General features: G+C 45.7%; 1 protein-coding gene across 6 annotated transcripts in view; it reads right to left on the minus strand.

Moving 5' to 3' along the window:
• Positions 1-20,626, minus strand: part of PHC3 (polyhomeotic homolog 3) — a 63,859-nt gene that overhangs the window by 37,967 nt on the left and 5,266 nt on the right. For all 6 annotated transcript variants that reach the window (XR_010792639.1, XR_010792638.1, XM_066600961.1 and 3 more), the window contains exons 3-6: positions 13,848-14,006; positions 11,653-11,727; positions 9,415-9,573; positions 6,972-7,073 (exon numbers count right to left, since the gene is read on the minus strand). Coding sequence is in view for 4 of the 6 variants with exons in the window: in XM_066600961.1 (XP_066457058.1) it covers positions 6,972-7,073; positions 9,415-9,573; positions 11,653-11,727; positions 13,848-14,006 (495 nt within the window). In the remaining 2 variants the exon portion in view is untranslated. The remainder of the gene's footprint in view (positions 1-6,971; positions 7,074-9,414; positions 9,574-11,652; positions 11,728-13,847; positions 14,007-20,626) is intronic.

Consider the following 20,626-nt stretch of genomic DNA (forward strand, 5'->3'; position numbering starts at 1 on the left):
CTATGTATACACTAGGTTTTTGGTTTTTGACTATGAAAGAGCAATCATGTGACAAGTGTTAGAATAATGCAGTCCAGACAAACGATATTAACTGGCAGCATACAGGGATGTAGAAAGGTACAAATGCTTTATTGCCCCACTACAAGAAAAGGTAGCGACGTGCTACTGGGAATCTACTACTGCATTTTTGGAGCTTGTCTGGTTTGGGCTCTTCACTGGCGTTTTGCATTTGAGCTGCCTGACTCTATAGGAGAGATTACTGCTGTGCTGCTGGGAATCTACTATTGCCAAGTGTTAGAATAATGTGTTACGGGGCCTGGCCAAGGCTATGAGGCAGTAGGCAGCACCTGCAGAAGGCTCCCGCCGAGCCCCGGCTTCTAAGCGTTTCCTACCGCATCCACGGGCGCACAATCCGGGTGATGGGCCGCATAAAGAAGAGGGTAGACTGGGGGACGACTACCGGAGAAGATTCGGGGCCCCTGGACGCATACATCGGCATCCTGCCGAAGCGGCCGGCAGCCCCTGAGAGACGCAAGATGGCGCCGCCGCTCAGGAAGGTGGGCGGAGCTTCACCGCCGCCCGGCGCCGGAGCCCCAGGGAAGACTCCTCTTCAACCTGCCGCATCGCAGGGCACCCACAGCAGCCCAGCAGACCCCCGGGACCGAAGGGACACGTCCCCACAGCCACAGCGGCAGCCCAAAATGCTGAGAAGCGTCCCGCGACAGGCCCCGCCCACCGCCACCGGCGCCATTCCCAAGAGGCCACCCGCAGCCAGAGACACCAAAGACACCTCACTAGACCCCCCGGGACAGAAAGCAACCCGAAAGGGGGCAAGCAGGGAAGCAGGGGAGGCCACCTGGACCCAGGGAGCGCACCAGCATCCTGCGCCCACTGACACAGACCTGGGGAACAGGAGCCCTGACCCACAGCAGACGGAGGGGAATAACACAATGCACCAGAACCTGCAGGCCCAAGAGGGAGAAGCCCCTACCTCTACCCCACCAGCAGCAAGCGTAGGAAAGGAAAACCCCTATGAACCCCTGCCCCAAGAAGACCCCGGAAACACCTCCTGCGGGAGCCCTAGAGACAATAACAGTCCAACACTAACTACACCTGCAAAGAGCCGCAAAAATCATGGCCACACAAGCTATACCTCAATACACGGTTCAGAGGCAGATGACGACGACAGCGACTCGTGGGATTGGAAAGCGCACTTGAGAAGCATCCCCACCAGAAATGAAATAGACGCCCTGCTGACAAAAGCAGCGAGCGTGCAAACGCAAGCAATTGAAGCACTGCAAACCGAAATAAAGCACATCGGGCACAGGGTCGCTGATTCAGAAGAAGTACAGACCGAACTCCAGACACAGCTGGTCGAACACCATAATATTCTGCAAGACCACTCCTCACAGTTCGCTAACATATTAACGCAATTGAACAATATAGAAAACCGCAACAGAAAAAATAACGTCCGTATTCGCGGCCTAAGCGAGGAAGTAGAACCAGCCCGCCTGGAAAAGTGGGCAACAAAGTGTTTCAACGGCATCCTCAACCGATCCAGCGACAACCCGGTAGAGATAGACAGGATCCACAGGTCCCTAGGCCCAAAAAGCTCCGACCCGGCCAGACCGCGGGATGTTATCTGCCGAATACATTTTTATAAAGAAAAAGAGGAATTAATACGGAAAATTAGAGAGAAAGGCCCTCTAACATACAAGGACAATACCCTCCTGGTGCTCCCCGACCTGTCAAGAAGAACCTTCCAGCTACGAAGAGCACTACGCCCTGTGCTGACAGCACTAAAAGAGAAGAACATCCCATACCGCTGGGGCTACCCCTTCCAGTTACAAGCAGGAAAAGAAGGAAGCACTGCCATCTTCAGAGGCCTCGGGGACCTCCCAAAGTTTCTGGCCAAGCTCGAACTCCCTATGATTGCAATCCCCGACTGGCCTAAAGTGAGCGCCCCGGATTCGTTGCCCCCGAGAGAAACCTGGCAGGCCCTACAGGGAAGCACTAAACCTAGGAGGAAGAATCCCTCCTCCTCGCAACCCCATTTTCTTGAGATGCTCGCCTAGCTGCAACTGGCGGAGCTCCCATTGACAACGCCCGTGGATGCCTTTATCGAAATATACCCTTCGTTGGGTTCTGTTACAAACGCCGGGGTTTAGAGGCAGCTGAAGCCTGATATTCTGGTACAGTTTCCCCCAATCTAGGCCAGCAGCACCGGTTGCTGCAACTTTTGTTAATCTATCTCCGTAGCCTTATTTGCTACGTGATTGTTACTTAACGAGGCGGGGTCTCCCTGGCCTAAGACCCCACCTCAACATGTGTACATATGTTTTGCCTATTTTTCTATACCCTATTTCCCCCCCCTCTAATCTCTCCCCCCCTCCAATCCCTGTCCCACAAGGTCTACCTTCACCACACCAGGGGACTCCTTGTTTGTGGGCCCTGGTGATGCTCCCTCCAGACGGCAAGAGATGGCGTCACTGACAGTAAGCTCTTACAATGCTAGAGGCCTCAATAGTCTTGGTAAAAGGAATCAAATTTTATATAGCCTCCACAAAAAGAAAATCGTAATAGCCTTTTTCCAGGAAACCCACTTTACTGCCACGAGTATACCTAGTTGTCATAACCGATACTACCCATACTGGTATCATGCCCCTCATCCAAACCGTAAATTAGTAGGAGTATCCATAGCATTCCATAGATCCCTTAAGCCTCAAATCCTGGCAACAGAAAAGGAGGAAGAGGGAAGATATATATTTCTAAAACTAAAATTGCTAAGCGAAATTTATACCCTCGCTAACTTTTACTTTCCCAACCAGGGGCAGGCGTCCTTCGGCTCCAGGGCTCTCGAGAGACTGTCGAAGTTCGCCGAAAACACGTTGATTATAGCAGGAGGCAACTTCAACACCCCCATGGACCCGCATCAGGATACCTCCTCCGGGCGCTCCTCGGTCTCGCACTCGACCATACGGAAGCTTAAGAAGATGCTGGTGAGTTTACAACTTGCCGACAGAGACTTTAGCTGCCACTCGAGAGTACACAACACGTACAGCAGAATTGATTACATCTTCGTTTCCCACAAACTACTTGACGGACCCCCCAAATGCTCCATAGGGCACTTTATTTGGTCTGACCATGCCCCGATCCTGGGAGAACTAAACCCCATCACGCAGGGATATAGAGGTTACAACTGGAAATTGAACGACAACCTACTTAAAGACACCGCATGCTCGGCCGACATAACTAGGACAATAGAGACCTTTCTAGAGACACACTCACTCGACACGACCCCAGCACCCATTAAGTGGGAGGCATTGAAATGCACCCTGAGAGGGGTGTTCATATCACACGGCTCGAGACTCAAGCGGGAAAGATCTCACAAACTTAAACAGTTGTTTCAGGAATTAGAATCGCACGAGACAGCCAACAAACTCCAGAAATCAGCGGCTCTACTAACTGAAATAACCAACATTAGACACAAAATCTTAGCCATACTTGATCAGCACACTCTGCACATTAGAGACGAATTTCGGGCGGGCTGCTACGAGTACGGCAATAAGAGTGGGAGGTGGCTAGCGAGGGCTCTCCGCCCATGGGCCCCACAGACAAACGTTTTGTCTATCTTCGACTCCTCGGGAGCGGAGATCCACGCCCCGAGTAAGATCCTTGAGACCTTTAGGGCCTATTACTCTGAGCTATATAATATCCCCTGCCCTGAGGAGACAGAAGGACACTCCCAAAATGAACGCACTATTCAGTACCTACAACAGCATACACATACAACTATCCCGCAGCCTGAGGCAGAGGCACTTGAAGAAGACCTCTCACCTCAGGAACTGACTCAGGTGATACAGGACCTGAAACTGGGGAAAAGCCCAGGCCCAGACGGGTTCACACCTAGATTTTATAAAACCTTTTATAAAAACAAGTTGTCTGAAATCATGCTAGCAGCCTTTAACGCGGTATCTCAGGGTTGCCCAATCCCCCCCCCCCCCCCCCATCCCCAGGCCCTGCAGGCCAACATTGCAGTAATCCTGAAACCCGGGAAGGGCCTCGCTACTGCAAAAACTACAGACCCATCTCCCTCATAAACAGCGATCTTAAAATATTTGCACAAATCCTGGCAAACAGACTAAATCCCCTCATCCCTCATCCATGCAGACCAAGTCGGATTTGTCCCTGGCAGGGACAATACGATCAAAACAACATCCTTGATCAATAAAGCTCGAGACTTAGGCACCCCCGTGCCTTCTCGCGATAGACGCTGAGAAGGCGTTTGACAGGATGAGATGGTCCTTCTTGGAGCAGACGCTGAGGGAGGTGGGTCTGGGCCAGCGGGTCCTCTCTTGGATAATGTCCCTATACAGCGCGCCCTCAGCGAGGATCAGGGTCAACGGCCTACTGTCTGCCCCTCTTCAGATCCGGAACGGCACCAGGCAGGGCTGCCCCCTTTCCCCACTCTTATACATCTTGGCGATGGAGCCCTTGGCAACGGCGTTGAGGAAGAACCCCAACATCAAGGGGATGGCGGGGAATAGGGAGGAACTTAAATTATCTATCTTTGCAGACGACCTGCTACAATATGTAACGCGCCCTGACACCTCACTGCCCGAAATCACAGCAGAACTAGCAAGGTACGGGAAACTCAGTAATTTTAAAATGAACCCCCAAAAATCTGAGATACTAAATATATCCCTACCAACCGCAGAGGCCGCCCGGCTAAGTAAGTCCCTACCCTTTAAATGGAGGGACGACGCATTAAAATACTTAGGTATACACATCCCAGCCAACCCGCTAGATACCTTTGACTTAAACTTTAAACCATTATTATCTATATTTGAGACAGAACTGGAAGGCTGGTCCAGGTTACATTTATCATGGTTCGGGAGAATCAACTCCCTCAAGATGAATATATTACCAAGAATCCTCTATGTCTTCCAGACCGTACCCTATGACATCCCTAAGAGCTTCTTCATCAAACTGCAGAGGGCCTTAGCTAGATTTGTCTGGAGAGGCCTTAAACCTAGAATAAGTTATAAGACCTTATCGCGTCCCAGGACGGCCAGGTCTTCCGGACCTCGAATTATACCACAAGGCAACAGTAGGGAACTGTATCCTGGACATACTGCACCATCCAAACCAAAAAATGTGGGTGACCTTAGAACTAGAGCAGAACAGCGTAAACCTGGGAGGCGCATTCTGGGTACCATGGAAAACAGACTGGAAAGGACGGAGGGCATCCCCCCTCGCCCTGAACTTAATGAGGGCATGGAGGCGAGTAACAAGCAACAGGAGGATAACAAAAGTACCCGGCCCCCTGACACCACTCACCGGGAACCCTCAAATCCCGGCCACACTGAATGTATCGAAATTAACCTTCCTCCCGGACAGTCCCAAACCACAAGCCCGAGAGGTCTGGGGACCGGAGGGCATGCGCCCCATGGCTAACATTATTGGAAATCACAGACCAAAGCCAGGCGCCTGGATGCAATACTTGCAAGTTAGAGACTATTTAGGCTCCTTAAGGGAACCTAACCTGCTAGACTCGAACCTCACCCCATTCGAGGAGCTATGTGTCGCCCCCACTTCCCCACCCCACACTATATCTCTGCTGTATAGGTTGTTGCTCGAAGGGAGGTCGGAGGAGGCACGCTTGCCATGGGAGGTGAGATGGGAGGAAGCGCTCGGAGGACAGTACTCTGGGGAGCTCTGGAGCCGATCGTACGCACTCTCCCAAAAGATGTCCATATCCATCAAAGGCCAAGAGCTTAACTATAAGATTGTAACGCAATGGTACAGAACCCCGGACAGACTTCACAAAATTTTCCCAGAAATCTCGGAGGATTGCTGTAGATGCTGCTCAGAGGTAGGAACAATGTTGCACATATGGTGGTCGTGCCCGTTAATTGCTCCTCTCTGGGGGGACATCGCCAGGGTGCACCAAAAAAATCAGCAGGTCCTCTACAGTCCTGACCCCGGAGATGGCCCTCCTCTCCATGCTGCCAAGCCGCATATCTCGGGTCAAAAAAGGGCTCTTAATTCATTTTATTATGGCAATGCGACTGATTATCTCACAGCACTGGAGACAAACAGAAGCGATTCGGAGGACAACTTGGGTAGAGGCAGTAGAACACATCAAATACATGGAGGACTTCCGAAACTCCGACCTGGAACCCAATCGGATCCAGGTGAATGCCGGCGACCCATGGGCGCCCTGGGTAGACTTTAAAGGTTCCACATCCTTCCAGAAATGGCTGGCAGATGGATCAATGTAGACGGGGATAGAGGGAGGCAGCGGGAACCAGACCCCTCCTTTCCTTCTTCTTCTTCTTTAATAGCCAAATCAGCCCCGTTTCATCCCGTACCACTAATAGAAGCGACACAGGAAGGTAGATAAAGACCAACCCCCCCCCTCCCTCCCCCCCAGCTAACATACCCATACCCACGCCCTTTCCCTTCAACGCCCTTCTTTCACTTTTCTTTTCTACTCATTCTAAAGTTAGCTACGTTATTTTTACATGTTTTCAGTTGTTTTACCTATAAAACGGTTTGCATTGCAGTTTTCCACCAACCGGGAAGCCACCGAGAAGTTTACTGATAATGCTTCCTGGGGCGTGGGGGCTACCAGGGCCTCCAGCTACAAAAAACACAATGATGGTGGCTCGGAGGTCAACTTAGAAACTGAAGGGCACACAACCCTCACAGGGGGGCCCCATGGTGGTCACCCACGACCCCTTCACGACGTATAATATCTTGCATTGCCCATCATTTATAAATGTATCCAAGACTGTAATGTTGCCTGGAAAATTAATAAACATATTTTGAAAGAATAATGTGTTGCAATTTTATTTTGGTACTTTGGTTAAAAAGCAGAAATAAAACCTTGAAAAAAGAAAAACGGGGCTGTGTCACAAAGGTAAAAACTGGCTGCAGTGGGAAGAGTTTTTTCCCCACTTCCTTACCTGAGTGGCAGATGACTGACTGGAGGTTGAAGAAGCAGATGATGAAATCATTGGAATGTCAGACTGCACGGCCGCAACAGTGGCAGCCGGAGTGAAAATAAGCTACAGATAACACAGAGAAAGAGCAAATATTATCCACTGTGATACAATTATGTTTTTCATTTTAAAACATTTTCAAGCAGTTTTTTTCAGCTACATAGGGATAGTATTTGGAAAACCCCATCCCCTTGTACTGATAATTGCTGTAAGTTTGTGGTAAGGCAAATACTTCCGCCATGTCAGGACCTACCCCTAAATAGGAACTGTACTTTAAAGGGGTTAAACTCTGTCTTCATACAAAACAGTTCACTATGGGACTATGAAGACATTCTGCCCATAGGTTTATGGAGAGGAGGGAAGAGATACAGAGTGATGGTGCAGCTTCTAGTAATTGATTTACTGCCTAACTCCAGTGCTGAAGTCACAGCTACACTGCTCAGTACTGCTATATAATGCCCTACATGCTGTTGGAGATAGAGAAAGGGGAGCAGGATCTCCTCATCTCTATGTTTGCTGTCTATTAGAGACATCACAGAAGGTTTCCGGGCACCAGCTTAGAGATGGAGCCTGCAGAGGGCAAACTGCTAAAAGATGCTAGGTAAAAGTCATATGATGAGCAAAAATAGTGCTCTACTCCTCATGTACACACAACTGATTATTCTGAAATGTAACCTGAAAGGACAGGTACATTTTAATGCTGAAGACATTGAAAGGGAACCTGTCAGCAGGAACATACTGTCCAAACTACAGGCAGAACGTTACACAGCAGGAGAAGCTGAGCAGATTGATACATAGGTTTGTGCAAAAAAGTGTAAAAGTAAGAAAGTTCAGTGTAACTTGTAATTTATTCATTTATATCTCTGCTCATTCTGAGCTTTGAGGTCCAGTGGGCGGAGCTATCAGTGATTGACAGCTATTTCTGTACACAGTCATACAGAGTTAGCTATCAATGACTGACAGGACCGCCCACTGGACTTGGAGATATAAATAAATAAAACTTGAGCTGTACGGAATCTTTTAGCAATCTGATTAGCTCCTTCTGCTCTATTGCATGCTGCTTGCAGTTTGAGCAGCATGGTCAAGCTGACAGGATCCCCCTTTAAGGCACACTAGCAGATTTGGGGTCGTGTGCTGTCCATGTTAATCTACAGACAGCACATGGCCCCATTCTAGGGCTACGAGGACATGCACACTGATCACCAAAACAGATGATAAACAGGACATGCTATGTGCAGCCTGTGCATAAATCAGACAGGTGTCTGGAGGCCTACGGGTGTTATCATGAATATGGAGCTTATATATGGTTCTCAGTACACTGTTGGTGGAACTCATCTTCTAATGGAAACTTTGTCCCTAGTACTTATGAAAATTGAATGCTGTAAATATAGATCAGAAAAATACTTTTTTTTTTATAGAAACATATACATCTTTACTTCTTAGGTGTGCCTTTTATCTTTTGTGTGATTGTCTACATACAAAAGCATCCTGCCACACTGCGGTTTTTACACTGGCTAATAGTGCACGACATTTCCTGTGTTTTGCAGCCTAGACTTATGTCATTGTAATTGGTGGGTGCGTGAGTTAGGGTTGGGAAAGTACATTTTACAGTACATTAGACACTTTCATAAAATCAGGGAAATAGTTTTAAAATACCTTCCAATGTTATATGATAATAAACTATTTACAAGCATATTAACATCTTCATCAGCACTTCTGCCCTAATAACCAATCAGGTTGCTGGAATTGTGAATCAGAACTAATCAGGTTGCTGGAATTGCTGAATAGGGCCAGAGGTGCTGATGAAGATGTTAATATGCTTCCTGGATACAGTGATCAGCCCCTGGTCATGTGATCCCTGACTCCACCAACACAAGTGATCACATGACGGTGATGTCATTACAGGTCCTAGTGGCTGCTGTCGGCTTATCCCACAGTAGTGACATCACTGCAGGTCCTTCAGCCCACTGGATCTCTGTGGTGGCGGTAGGTTGGTGTCTCCTGTCAGGACCACTGAGCTGTGTTCATTTTGTTATTTTTGTCCTCCCCTTCCAAGAGCCCTAACCTTTCAACGAGAATCATTCACTTCTTGTACAATGTTCTACATTCTTATGTGAGACACTCCACGAGCGCTGTTTAAACGGAACGACAAGTAAACGAGCCAACAATGATTTTTATGTCTGCAGAAACTGAATAATTCTCGTTGGTCGGCTTGCGACTGAACGGTTATCGTTCACTTTCGGCCATTGGAACTATTGTTTGAACCTTTAGAAACAAAATCAATTAAAAATAAATACTTAATATGTATATTACATGAAGCCCCTAGCAAACCAGACAAAGAAAAAAAAAATCAACTGAGGAAAAAAAAAAAATAGATACAAAACTGGACAAAAAGAGACAATCTCACCATCTGGGCTCGCAGGTACATCTGAGCCTGGCTTGCACTCAGGGATGGAGAAGTACTTCCAAGTAACATTGTCTTCTGGGTAATACTGCTGCTCGTTGTGCTGGATGCTTGTGATCGACTTACAATTTGTGTTGGAGGAGGAGATGTGGAGAGATTAAGCTTGAGAGAAAACAAAAAGTTTAAAGCTATGAAACAGAAATAACGGAGCAAGAAGGAATAATGCAGGTCAAATGTAAGCTAATCAAACTAAACTGTTCAGATTTCAGCAAAAGAGGTCATCTTATACAACTAAATTTACACTTCAGATAATAAACAAAAACTACACCAAATAAATGGATGAACAGCATTTCTTTTTTTACATCATTTAACACCAAGTTAGGACATATCACCGAAGTGGTGGGAACTTGAGTCAGATAAGACGAGGTGCCAATGTGGAGAGCAGCAGCCATGGAATGACTTCCTTGTAGAGGAAGGGAGGTGGAACAGCCAGTGGCGATGAAAACAAGTGTACACATCAGGGAACACATGTATTGGCTAAGTGGATCAATTACAATAGAGAGTTTTGGAGACAGCTCAAGGGTACCAGTATAAGGTGTATCCCAGCTGAATAGAACGCATGCAACGGCAAACAATGGCCAGTAAAGGTGTAGCCCAACAATCAGTGATAAAATGGGTGCGCTATGTGTGTCTGGGACACACAATGTACAGGTATCCTAAGGAGGTCAAGTCCGCTAAAAATGTCTGTTTTAGTTTAAGTGACCTTCCAGTTTCAGGACACAATTCTGTCCCAGAACCAGAGGGCATAGGGGGTACATTTCCTGTAATTGTTCTGCCAGTTCCAGATTCCGTTGGTCAACACAATCTTCAGACTACCCAATCTCCACAATGCTTTGGTAGTGCTAGACCCTTAACGCACTATATCTACTCTCAGATTGGCCAGAGCTGTTTATGTGATCAGCACTGGCTAATCAGAGAGCATTGCACAGCGTGTATTCGGAAGATAGAAAACTGCTGCAGCAATCTTGGATGGTCGAAAAAAGGGCCCAAACCTGGCAGATTGACGGAGCCTCAGAGAACAACTGCAGGCAATATACCCTCCACCGCTCCTCCTAGAAGAGAATGTTTTGCAGAAACTGGAAGGTCGCTTTAAAGTGTAACTAGCTTTTCAGAATAAGCGGTCATGTGCATAGATGAGGAATAACTCTATATCTGGACTGCATTTTGCTCCATTTTCTCCCTCTGCAGTATGTACATCTGATTCTCAAATTTCTCAGAACTGGTGGAGAAGCCTTGCTGCTGTGCTGTGTTTTACAAAGTGTGCACAGAGAACTGCTAATTCTAGGACAGTGTACAGCAAGACTGAGCAGTGGAGATGTGAATAAACAACAACTAATGACACGTTATTAGCTGCAGCAGGATGTCTATATGTGAGGCCCCCTCCCTCCTCCCCTTCCCCTCTCCAGTAACACACTTGTCAGCAGGCAGTGGACAGCAAGCTATGAGAAAGGGAGACTAGGTATTACTATCAAACCCACGTTTATATCCAAGAAAAATTAGTAATGAGAGCAAACTACCCAATAACGGGTGTATAAATGGCTAGGTATGCTGCTAATGTTGCCAGTTACAATAAAGGCTTTGTTGGTAAGAGAACCAAGAATAATGAACTGAGAAACCTAGCAGCATCTCCAGCCTTGAAGGTAGGCTGGAGGCATATGACAAGTGGTAGGAGAAGATGCTGCAGCATGTAGATCAAGCAGCCACAAACTATAATGTTTTCTTACCATATATGTTTTATTATACTTATTTAAGCGTATATAACAATTAAAGAGCATAGAAGTTATGTTTATTGCAATGAAGACTTAGAAATACTAGAAAGGTTAAAAAATAAGGAAATAACCCGTAAAAAGCGTCTCTCCTGTAGTGCATTTTATTAGCTTGTGTTTTCATAGGGATTGTGACTCCCAGCCACTTCCAGATACTTTTTCTCTTAACGGTTTCATACTGAACTTTTGCATTATTCATTTGTATATAAAACAACGTCAGTATATTTGTAGTTAGCGCAGGTCATGCAGTAACTGGGTTGTTTTCATGAGCACAAGTATTCCATCTCCGCAATTAAAGTCATGCCCAGATCTTGGTGCCAGGCTATTCATGAACGCGGCTATTACTTTGTTATTTATATGTTGCAAGATAAAAGAAAGATAAGTTTGACAATAAAATGTGAGAACTGAAACTTACAGATGACTGAGGAACAGTGGACTGCTGACTAATAGGGCATGGGGAAACAGACCGCCTGTCGCCAGACACACCTGCCTAGAGAGAAGGACAAATATTTACATGAAGAATATAGGAAATCGAGCTAAAGTGACCCGAAGTTATGTGACTATCACATTATTTCACACCATCTGTGCCTTCTTAACTCTATTGACTTAACTATTATCCCACGTATTCAGAATTGAGTGGGTGGAAGTTATACTATAAAAGTTATGTTTCATAGAATTTGATCATTATGATCATTCTACACTGCACAATTAAACAGAAACTACGTTCAAGCTTAAATGGAGTTTTCTGAGATAAACCATTATTAGAGATGAGCGAGCACCCAAATGCTCGGGTCCGTGTTATTCGAGTCGAGCTTTTCGTAAAATTCAAGAGCTCTACTGGAGTAACGAGCCCCATTGACTACAATGGGAGACTCGAGCATTTTTGTATGTGGGACGCCGGGGGCCGAGCTTTTTTTTCCCTAGGTCTGCCTCTGCCTCTGTCTCTCCCTCTCCCCCGCCTAACAAAAAAATTGCCATTGGCATGCGCTGCAGCGGAGAGGGGCCAAAAGAGGCACGTCACAGCGGGGAGGAGCCAAAAACTGGGCGGGGTCGAACACGGCTTGATGCTCATTCGAGTACTGAGCACCATCAAGTACGCTAATACTCAAACAAACATCAAGCTCGACAGAGTACGTTCGCTCAACTCTAACCATTAGATTTTTCATGCTACCCATGTTAAAAAAACAAAACAAAAGAGCCTAAACCCCCCCCCCGATCCACGCAAGTCCAGCCTTGACAGTTCCCAGTTTGCAGAGTGCATTCAGCCTGTATATAGGATGCCACAGGCTGTTGTAGCTTCCCTTCACAGGCAGCTTATTACCAGACCTGACGGGGTGAACAGGTAACAAGGTGCAGTGCTGCAGTTGTGGGGACATGGGACAGGCAAGAATAGGTTATTTTGTTTTGCTTTTTGTTAACAGGAGCACCATAAAGATTATATCAGAAAACCCTATACCCTCAAATACACTACTGATATCTTCAATGCAACCTTGCAAATCGCCCACCCCCACAATGATTATATCCCTAAGTGATTAGTGGCAGTGCCAGCACCAACCAGATAGACCTTTGTGTCCTGGCCTACCCTATCCTCCACCCACTCTCGCAGCCCTATTTGCAACATCTGAACAGTTATTATTGCTCCAGACAAAAAAGTTAGTAATGACCAAAGTTCTTAAAGGGGTTGTCTCGCGAAATCAAGTGGGTCTATACACTTCTGTATGGCCATATTAATGCACTTTGTAATATACATCGTGCATTAAATATGAGCCATACAGAAGTTATTCACTTACCTGCTCCGTTGCTGGCGTCCCCGTTGCCATGGATCCGTCTAACTTCAGCGTCTAATCGCCGGATTAGACGCGCTTGCGCAGATGGTTCTTTAACCTTCGGCTCCCTCCGGCATCATCGGCGTTCTGGCTCCGCCCCCTTGTATGCGTCATCGCGTAGCTCCGCCCCCGTCACGTGCAGATTCCAGCCAATCAGGAGGCTGGAACCGGCACACCTCATGGGGCGGAGCTACGCGATGACACGTACAAGGGGGCGGAGCCAAAACACAGTTGCTGTCGAGCCGAGCAGAGAAGACCCATCTGCGCAAGCGCGTCTAAAAAAGCAAGACGACACCGAAATTAGACGGAGCCATGGAGACGGGGACGCCAGCAACGGAGCAGGTAAGTGAATAACTTCTGTATGGCTCATATTTAATGCACGATGTATATTACAAAGTGCATTAATATGGCCATACAGAAGTGTATAACCCCACTTGATTTCGCGAGACAACCCCTTTAAACTTTGTTCATTACTCGTGTGCCATAACATTATTGTCTTTATGATCATTGCACAGAAATTTCACAATTTATTACACTTGAACTGACATCACTTTTTTAAGCTATCCCTGCACTGTGGCTTACCAGGTTTACCTCTGTGGTAGGACATTATTATATGGTGTATGTATTCCCTGGGACATTACTGTAAAAATATGTACCGTGCAGCGACTGTGTGTCTTTTCAAGTATATAAGGTGCAAAGGTTCTACTGGTTTTTCAACCACATAAGAAAAGATTTTTGTATTGGAGCCTAGGAACTTCAAGTTATGCCCCTGGATATCTGGTACCTGCTGAACAGATGCCAAACTCTGGAGCTGAGTGCTGCTCAAATGCTGCTGCTGCAGTGCCGCTGTCTGTAGCATTAGATGTTGCTGCTGGGCTGCGTACATCTGCTGAAGATATTGGGCTGCAGAGCTGGGTGGACGATTCAGTGTCTGCTGAATAACCTGCAAGGGAAGAAATATAAAAAAATAAACACAAAAAAGCTGGAATAAAACCCCAAAACAAATACTAATGCATACAGGTTTTGCAGCAATTATTAAAGAAGCGGCTATAGGAAAATGTTCCTAGAATGGCTTCTGTGCTAAACCAAATCTCTGTAAAGCATTGCTGAAGATGTTGGTCCAAAGTTGGTCAAGCAAGAGTTGGCATTTCTTATTAGTTCTACGACTGAAGACCCTTTTACATGCGAAGATCATCTTTCAAATGAATGAAAGATTGAAAGTTTTAGCGCTCTATTTGCATAAAGTGTTAAAGGCCATTATCACGTTATCTTCAGTTGCATGTAAAATGACCTCCAGGAGTTGTTTGCAGAGCCCAGTGTGTGAAAACAGCTGACAGCACATTCCATTGTTCTCCTCATGGCTGGTATAAACATGCGGTGGGGAGAACATCCTGCAGTCTATTGCAAGATGAGTGAAATACATTCAAATGGAATATATTTTCTTGGTCCTTCAGTGGCTGAATGATGGATTTTAAGTGAACTGAAATCCATTGTTCAAACGAAAAGTGTACGATGCCCACGTTTATATGCAACGATTATCGCTCATTTTCGGCCATTTGGACGAACTTTGAGCGATAATCGTTACGTGTAAAAGGGCCTTGAGCAAATATTTAGATTATGCAGTGTTGTTAATAGCTGACTGATGATAGTCTCCTTTTATTTTTCATTTCAACAGCCTGCAATGCCTCTTGTTGTCTGACCAGCAGTCATTGTTGCAAGTAGCATCAGGAGACCAGTTTCACATAGTGTAATAACATTCATATTGTGGCAGCAGCAGTCAGACTTCCCATAGTTGTGATGAGCCTAAGGGATTTTTCACATGAGCGTATATCGGCCGCCGTTTTCATGGCCGTCCGATACACACTACCATCTGATGCACTGGATTCCAATGCATCAGATCACACAGGCGTATTTCCGCAGCGTAAAAGCGCCTGGCTGGCAACGCAGTGATTTCTTTTACATGCTGTAGAACCGTAAGAGGACTGATGATTGCAGCCATAATACAGACATTAAGAAGCAGTTGTATTACTTCCATATTAAACTGCGTGATGGCTTAACCAGGGTTTCAAAACTAGGAAAAGAATCGTACAGACTCCAGCCTCCTCAAAGACTGCCAACGTGAGGCCAACTAAGTAACTGCCAGAACACGGCACTGGATCTCATCAGTCCTAACATGATGTATATGAACCGAATGATAGCTGGGTGCTATCGGATCTTAAATACAGTAAGAGGTTAACATGGGAATAAAGGAACCTGATGTGTGTGAACATAGCCTCAATGACCCGGTTAGGCCTGGGAAATTATTAACCAACTACCGCCAGTGGAAACAAGCCCTTATTTTTCCACTTGCAATCATTTAGTATTGTACATTTTCATGGATATACATAAGTATCTATTTCTGGCAACACAGTTACTTACATACAGTTATGGGCTCATTCACATGGACTAAATTTCACGTGTGTGAGATACGCTGCCATGCGCAGTACACAATCGTTGCCCTATGCAGCGACAGCTGGCCCTCTGCCGGCTCACACAGCGGTAAAATGCTGCATAATACACATAGTGTTTTACACATACGGCCGTGTGAATGAGCCCCGTTATTCGTGTATGTTATCATTTGAATTTGATAAAGTGAATAGAATAGCGAGAACTTTATCTTCTATCACCACCTAGTGGCGATAGTCATAAATGACACAGTCAAGTAGTACTGAATATGGTTCCAAGTGGGAAAAAAAAACCCTGTTCCCTCTTATCTTCTTTTCAAAAATAATTCTATTTGGTGGAGTTTATAACTCTTCCGTGTCTCGGGCAGGAAGTGTTGGATTTAACCCATCTCAAAACCAGAAGTACATTTTATGAGTAATAGTGAATTTTTATTACGAAAACAAGCTTCACTGCATCTTTATTTCAATGGGACCTTTAACCCTTTCCAATCCAATTTGTATCCTGGTTTTCCTAGGGGGCTTACTCTTTTTCTGCCGTTATACAACGGCGCTATATGCTGGCTAAAGCCAGTACTGCATGAGGTGACACATTGGATAGGTTCCGACATCAGAGAGGCTGGCAATATACAGTAAGAGAACCCCGACGGACGTCTTCCAACATCGGAGCTGTACAGCCTTAAATCATAATGTCTTTAGACGCAGACAGTGGATTGGAAAGGGTTAATGCCTTGTATGCCGTGTGATGTGCATGCGAGTGTGACGCAAGGTTTTTCCCTTGAAATCAATGGGAAACACTTCAGATCCTCTATCACGTGTGAAACTCACGCGAGTGGATCAGAATTTCACAGATCCGATTTTTGCCTGAAAAACCCCCCACATCCATGGGTACATTGCACGTTTACAAGCATGATATTAAGCCGAGTTTCACGGCCTGATATTGTGCTTGACCGTGTGTGGGTAGCCTTATGGAAAAAAAAACAAAACATGGCAATCACATGATGTATTACAGACTTCAAGGGCAGAGGACAATGCCTCAGATACAGCATACGCACTTTTAAGGGCCTTGCTCCACAACATGGCAATGCTGTGAGTACGGGGCGGCTGTGGTATGGACATGCAAAGCCTTTTACGCTATATAAATAACACTGCTTTTATACAATCAAGTGTAATGATTTGCACAAAAAATTACCATAAGAGTCATATTATTGTGACCACTACCTACCCTGTTTCCCTAAAAATAAGACCTTCCCTGAAAATAGGCCCTACCCAGATTTTTCAGGAAGGCTTGAAATACAAGGGCCCTAGCTGCTTTACATTAAAAAAAGGAATACATTACCTAACAGGCCTGCTCCATGTCCCTTCAGCTGCTCTCCGGAGCTCCGACGCACTTCTTGCAGTCCTCGGCTGCCCACAGAAGATCACTTCTTGGTTACAGGATTCATAAATTCCACCTCCAGGAAGCGATGGCTCTGATTGTTTCTTGAGCACCGCTCAGCCAAGCAACGCAGCGCTTGATGAACCCATGATTGGTTGTGCAGCGGTCGAAGGACCAATCACAGTCATCGCGTTGGTGAGGTGAGATTTATGAATTGGCTGAGCCGCGGCATTGATTGTCCAATTCATAAATCCCACCTCCACAACGTGAAGAAGCACATCGGAGCAGCGGGAGGAACCTGGACCAAACTTGCTACGCAAGTATAGTAAGATATCCCCTGAAAATAGGACCTAGTGCCTCTTTTGGGGCAAAAATTTATATAAGACAGGGTCTCATTTTGGGGGAAACTGTAATATCCAGGGTAACTGCCGTGTGCTGCGTCCAGGAATGACTCAATAAGGCGCTGGTAGGTTGTCTCAGGTATCTTGAGCAATGCTGACTGCACTGTATCCCACAGTTGCTGGAGGGTGCAGGGTGGAGGATCAAGGTGGTCCTACAGATGCTCAATTGGGTTTAAGTCTGGGGAATTAGGTGGCTAGGGAAGTGCTTGGAAGTCTTGGTCGTACTCTTCCAACCACTGTCGGACATTTCTAGCCATGTGACATGTCGCATTGTCCTGCTGGGAGATCCGATCTGCCCCAGGGAAGACAACAGTATATATGCGTGTACATGATCTGCAAGGATGGATTCATAACCAAATCGGTTCAGAGTGCCTTCCACATGGATGAGCGGGCTCAGAGGATGACATCAAACCATTCCCCAGACCATAACGCTGCTGCCACCAGCTTGTTTTCTTCCAGCAATGAAGCAGAAAATGTGACTCTTCAGAGAGGGCAACCCATTGCCAATCAGCAGTGGGCCTATTTCAATACTGCTGTGCACGTCGGTATTCATAAATATACAATACATGTAAGGGCAACGCATTTTGGGGCATACTATGCCCCTTTTCCAAGCCTCAGTGAGGGTCAGTTGCCATTACATGTATTTATGAATACTGCCGTGTACTGCTAATAAACCACTTTGATGAAGCTTGTATACCATGACCGTCCTTCTCCACACTTTGGCGAACCTGGACATGAGGAGTAGTTGGCAGTAGTCCAAACCCCCTCAGTGAAGTAAGTTCTAACTCTCAGTATCTTATCCTCCACTGTATAGTAGCGCAAGGATAGCTCCTTCTTTTGGTCTGTTTTTGAGTTTTTTTACTGCATTGCGTTATACCGAGGACCTTCTGACCCCAAATCTCTGTTCTATGCTGCTCTCCTGAAGTCTACCCACGAGGATACTGTAACTCCAGGACCATAGGTGTGGAGTCCTGTCTATCTGCACAGGCTCCGTACAAGGTCCTCTATACATAGAATTGTTTGCAACTATTAATGAAATATCACCATTTTATATGTGAGATCTGTATATTTTAATAATTTTACAACTATCTCCTCTTTTGAGCGTGGATATAATATTACCAAGGTGCCATTTGTCAGCCCACGATACACTTTCACTGGAGCAGCATGATTGAGAAATACTGCCACCCATCCCAAAGACACAGGAGGGTGTGAGAACACAAAACTATAAGCATGCTTGATACTTTGAACATACAATTAAAGGTCTCTGAAGGATTTCTGGTGGGGTATAACACCTGAGATGTGGTGTAGGGGTAGTGGGGGCATTAGGACTCTAAACTAACATCAACTCAAAACTCTCAAGGTCTTATCTTTTGACTAATTAGGTATTTACTCTCCCAGCTCATCCTGTTCTGTTATTGTTTTAAATGCAAATTGAATTACACAATACCTCTCTGCTATTTGTGTATATACAAGTGGTGGATAAAAATATGGAAACACAGTATGAAATGCATGGGATTTTAATCATTAGCACTCAGCTGCCCTTTTGACCCCTGCTTGGTTGACAATTTTCCCGCCAAATTTGTTTACTTCACCTCTTGCCCTGCTCTGGTGGTTTTTGGAGACAGCTAGTAACAGCAGCTGAGTGTCTCAAACCCTGGACCAATGGTACCCTGTTGCTTGGGCAGATGTTCACCTCTGCACGGCAGCACCTATGTCACATTACCTCCACTTACAACATGTCTTATTAAAATATGATTTATAATTCAATGTAACTCAAGGCATGCATTTTGTACGGCGTTTCTATATTTTTGTCCACCCCTTATAATGGGGCAGATTTACTATTCAAAATACAACAGTTTTCGGGCGCAATATGTGCTAGAAAACTGTGTTACATGCTTTAAAGCATATTTACTGTTTTTAGAAAATTTCTGACACTTTTTCTGACTTCTGCAGAAAAGGGGAATGGCTTAAATTGCATCAGAATTTTGGCACCATTATTTCCTGTAACTAAGCTAACTAATAAGTGGCATAAACTTATGCCCCATTAACATGGAACGATTATCGTTAAACACGGGCCAACGACGAACGGGAATCAGGAGGTTGTTGCTTGTCACTCAGTTTCAACCAGCATAAAAACCAGCGCCAGCTCGGGCACCTAATGTGCCATTTAAACACATAGGAATGTGAAACGCTGAACGATATATGCCTGATGACTGCATCATTCTCAACGGGCTGACCGAGCGCGAACGAGCTGGTGAGGATGCCATTAGCTTGTTCCATTGGGCAAGCGGGAATCGTGAGATTCTCAGCTGGGTATAAGGGCCATTACACTACCAGCCTTAAAACTTAAGATTTACCTCCCAGCTATGATAAACTTGCGCATTTCAAGACTGTCGAAGGCTTCCAGCACACTGGCGAGGGCGATATCGGGCCGTGAGTCATAGCCCGATATCGCTATTGCAAAACGTCTAAAAACCCCTCGATGTGAGGAGGTTTCATGTGAAAGCAGCCTTGCATCACTGCGGGGGTTTCCTTCATCCCATTGCTTTCAATGACATGGCAGATTAGAATTTAATAGGGTTTTGGTGGTTCTGATTTATTAATTTCGACATAGGCTTTTGGAAATTGGCCATCCAGGGCTATGTCTTAGTGTGTACATGCACAACTACACACAGGATACTAACTGATGACTGCTGGCCACATTTCACTGCCACCACCATTTGTACCTTTATTTTAAATATCATTGAATGTTGTCTTTGTCTGTTTTGAATAGTAAAGTATTTAGATTATATTTTAGTGGATACTACCTATAAGTATTTTTTGCCTTTGGCAATTAGAGTTGTGTTTGTATGACCCAGAGTATTCCTAGGGCAATCTCATAATATATTTCTGAATATTTAGTGGTAAGCACAACCTTCACATGGTGCATGCCCCTGGGCCAAAGAAAGATTAGGCATGTTGACTGAAAAGAGTTCTGCCATTAGAAAAAAAAAAGTCAATACTTACCTATTCCTCCCCAGGCAGCCATCTTACCAGATCTTCCCTTCACCGATCTTCTCCTGGCTCCTCCAGTCCTCCGGGTCACCTCACCGCAAGCTGGCCAGATCCTCTTCTTCCTGTTCTGCAGCGTCCATTCACAGGCATTCTGCTTCATGCAGGTCAATGTATGCTACATCACTATTAAGAAATAGTGTAGGCAGCAGTTGATGCAGAAAGTAGAGAGATTTATTCCTCCCACACAGAAAAGACGACGTTTCGACCCTTGTGTAAGTGGGTCGAAACGTCGTCTTTTCTGTGTGGGAGGAATAAATCTCTCTACTTTTTGCATCAACTGCTGCCTACA

The sequence above is a fragment of the Eleutherodactylus coqui genome, chromosome 1 (assembly GCF_035609145.1).
Source record: "Eleutherodactylus coqui strain aEleCoq1 chromosome 1, aEleCoq1.hap1, whole genome shotgun sequence".
In the NCBI taxonomy this organism is placed as follows: domain Eukaryota; kingdom Metazoa; phylum Chordata; class Amphibia; order Anura; family Eleutherodactylidae; genus Eleutherodactylus; species Eleutherodactylus coqui.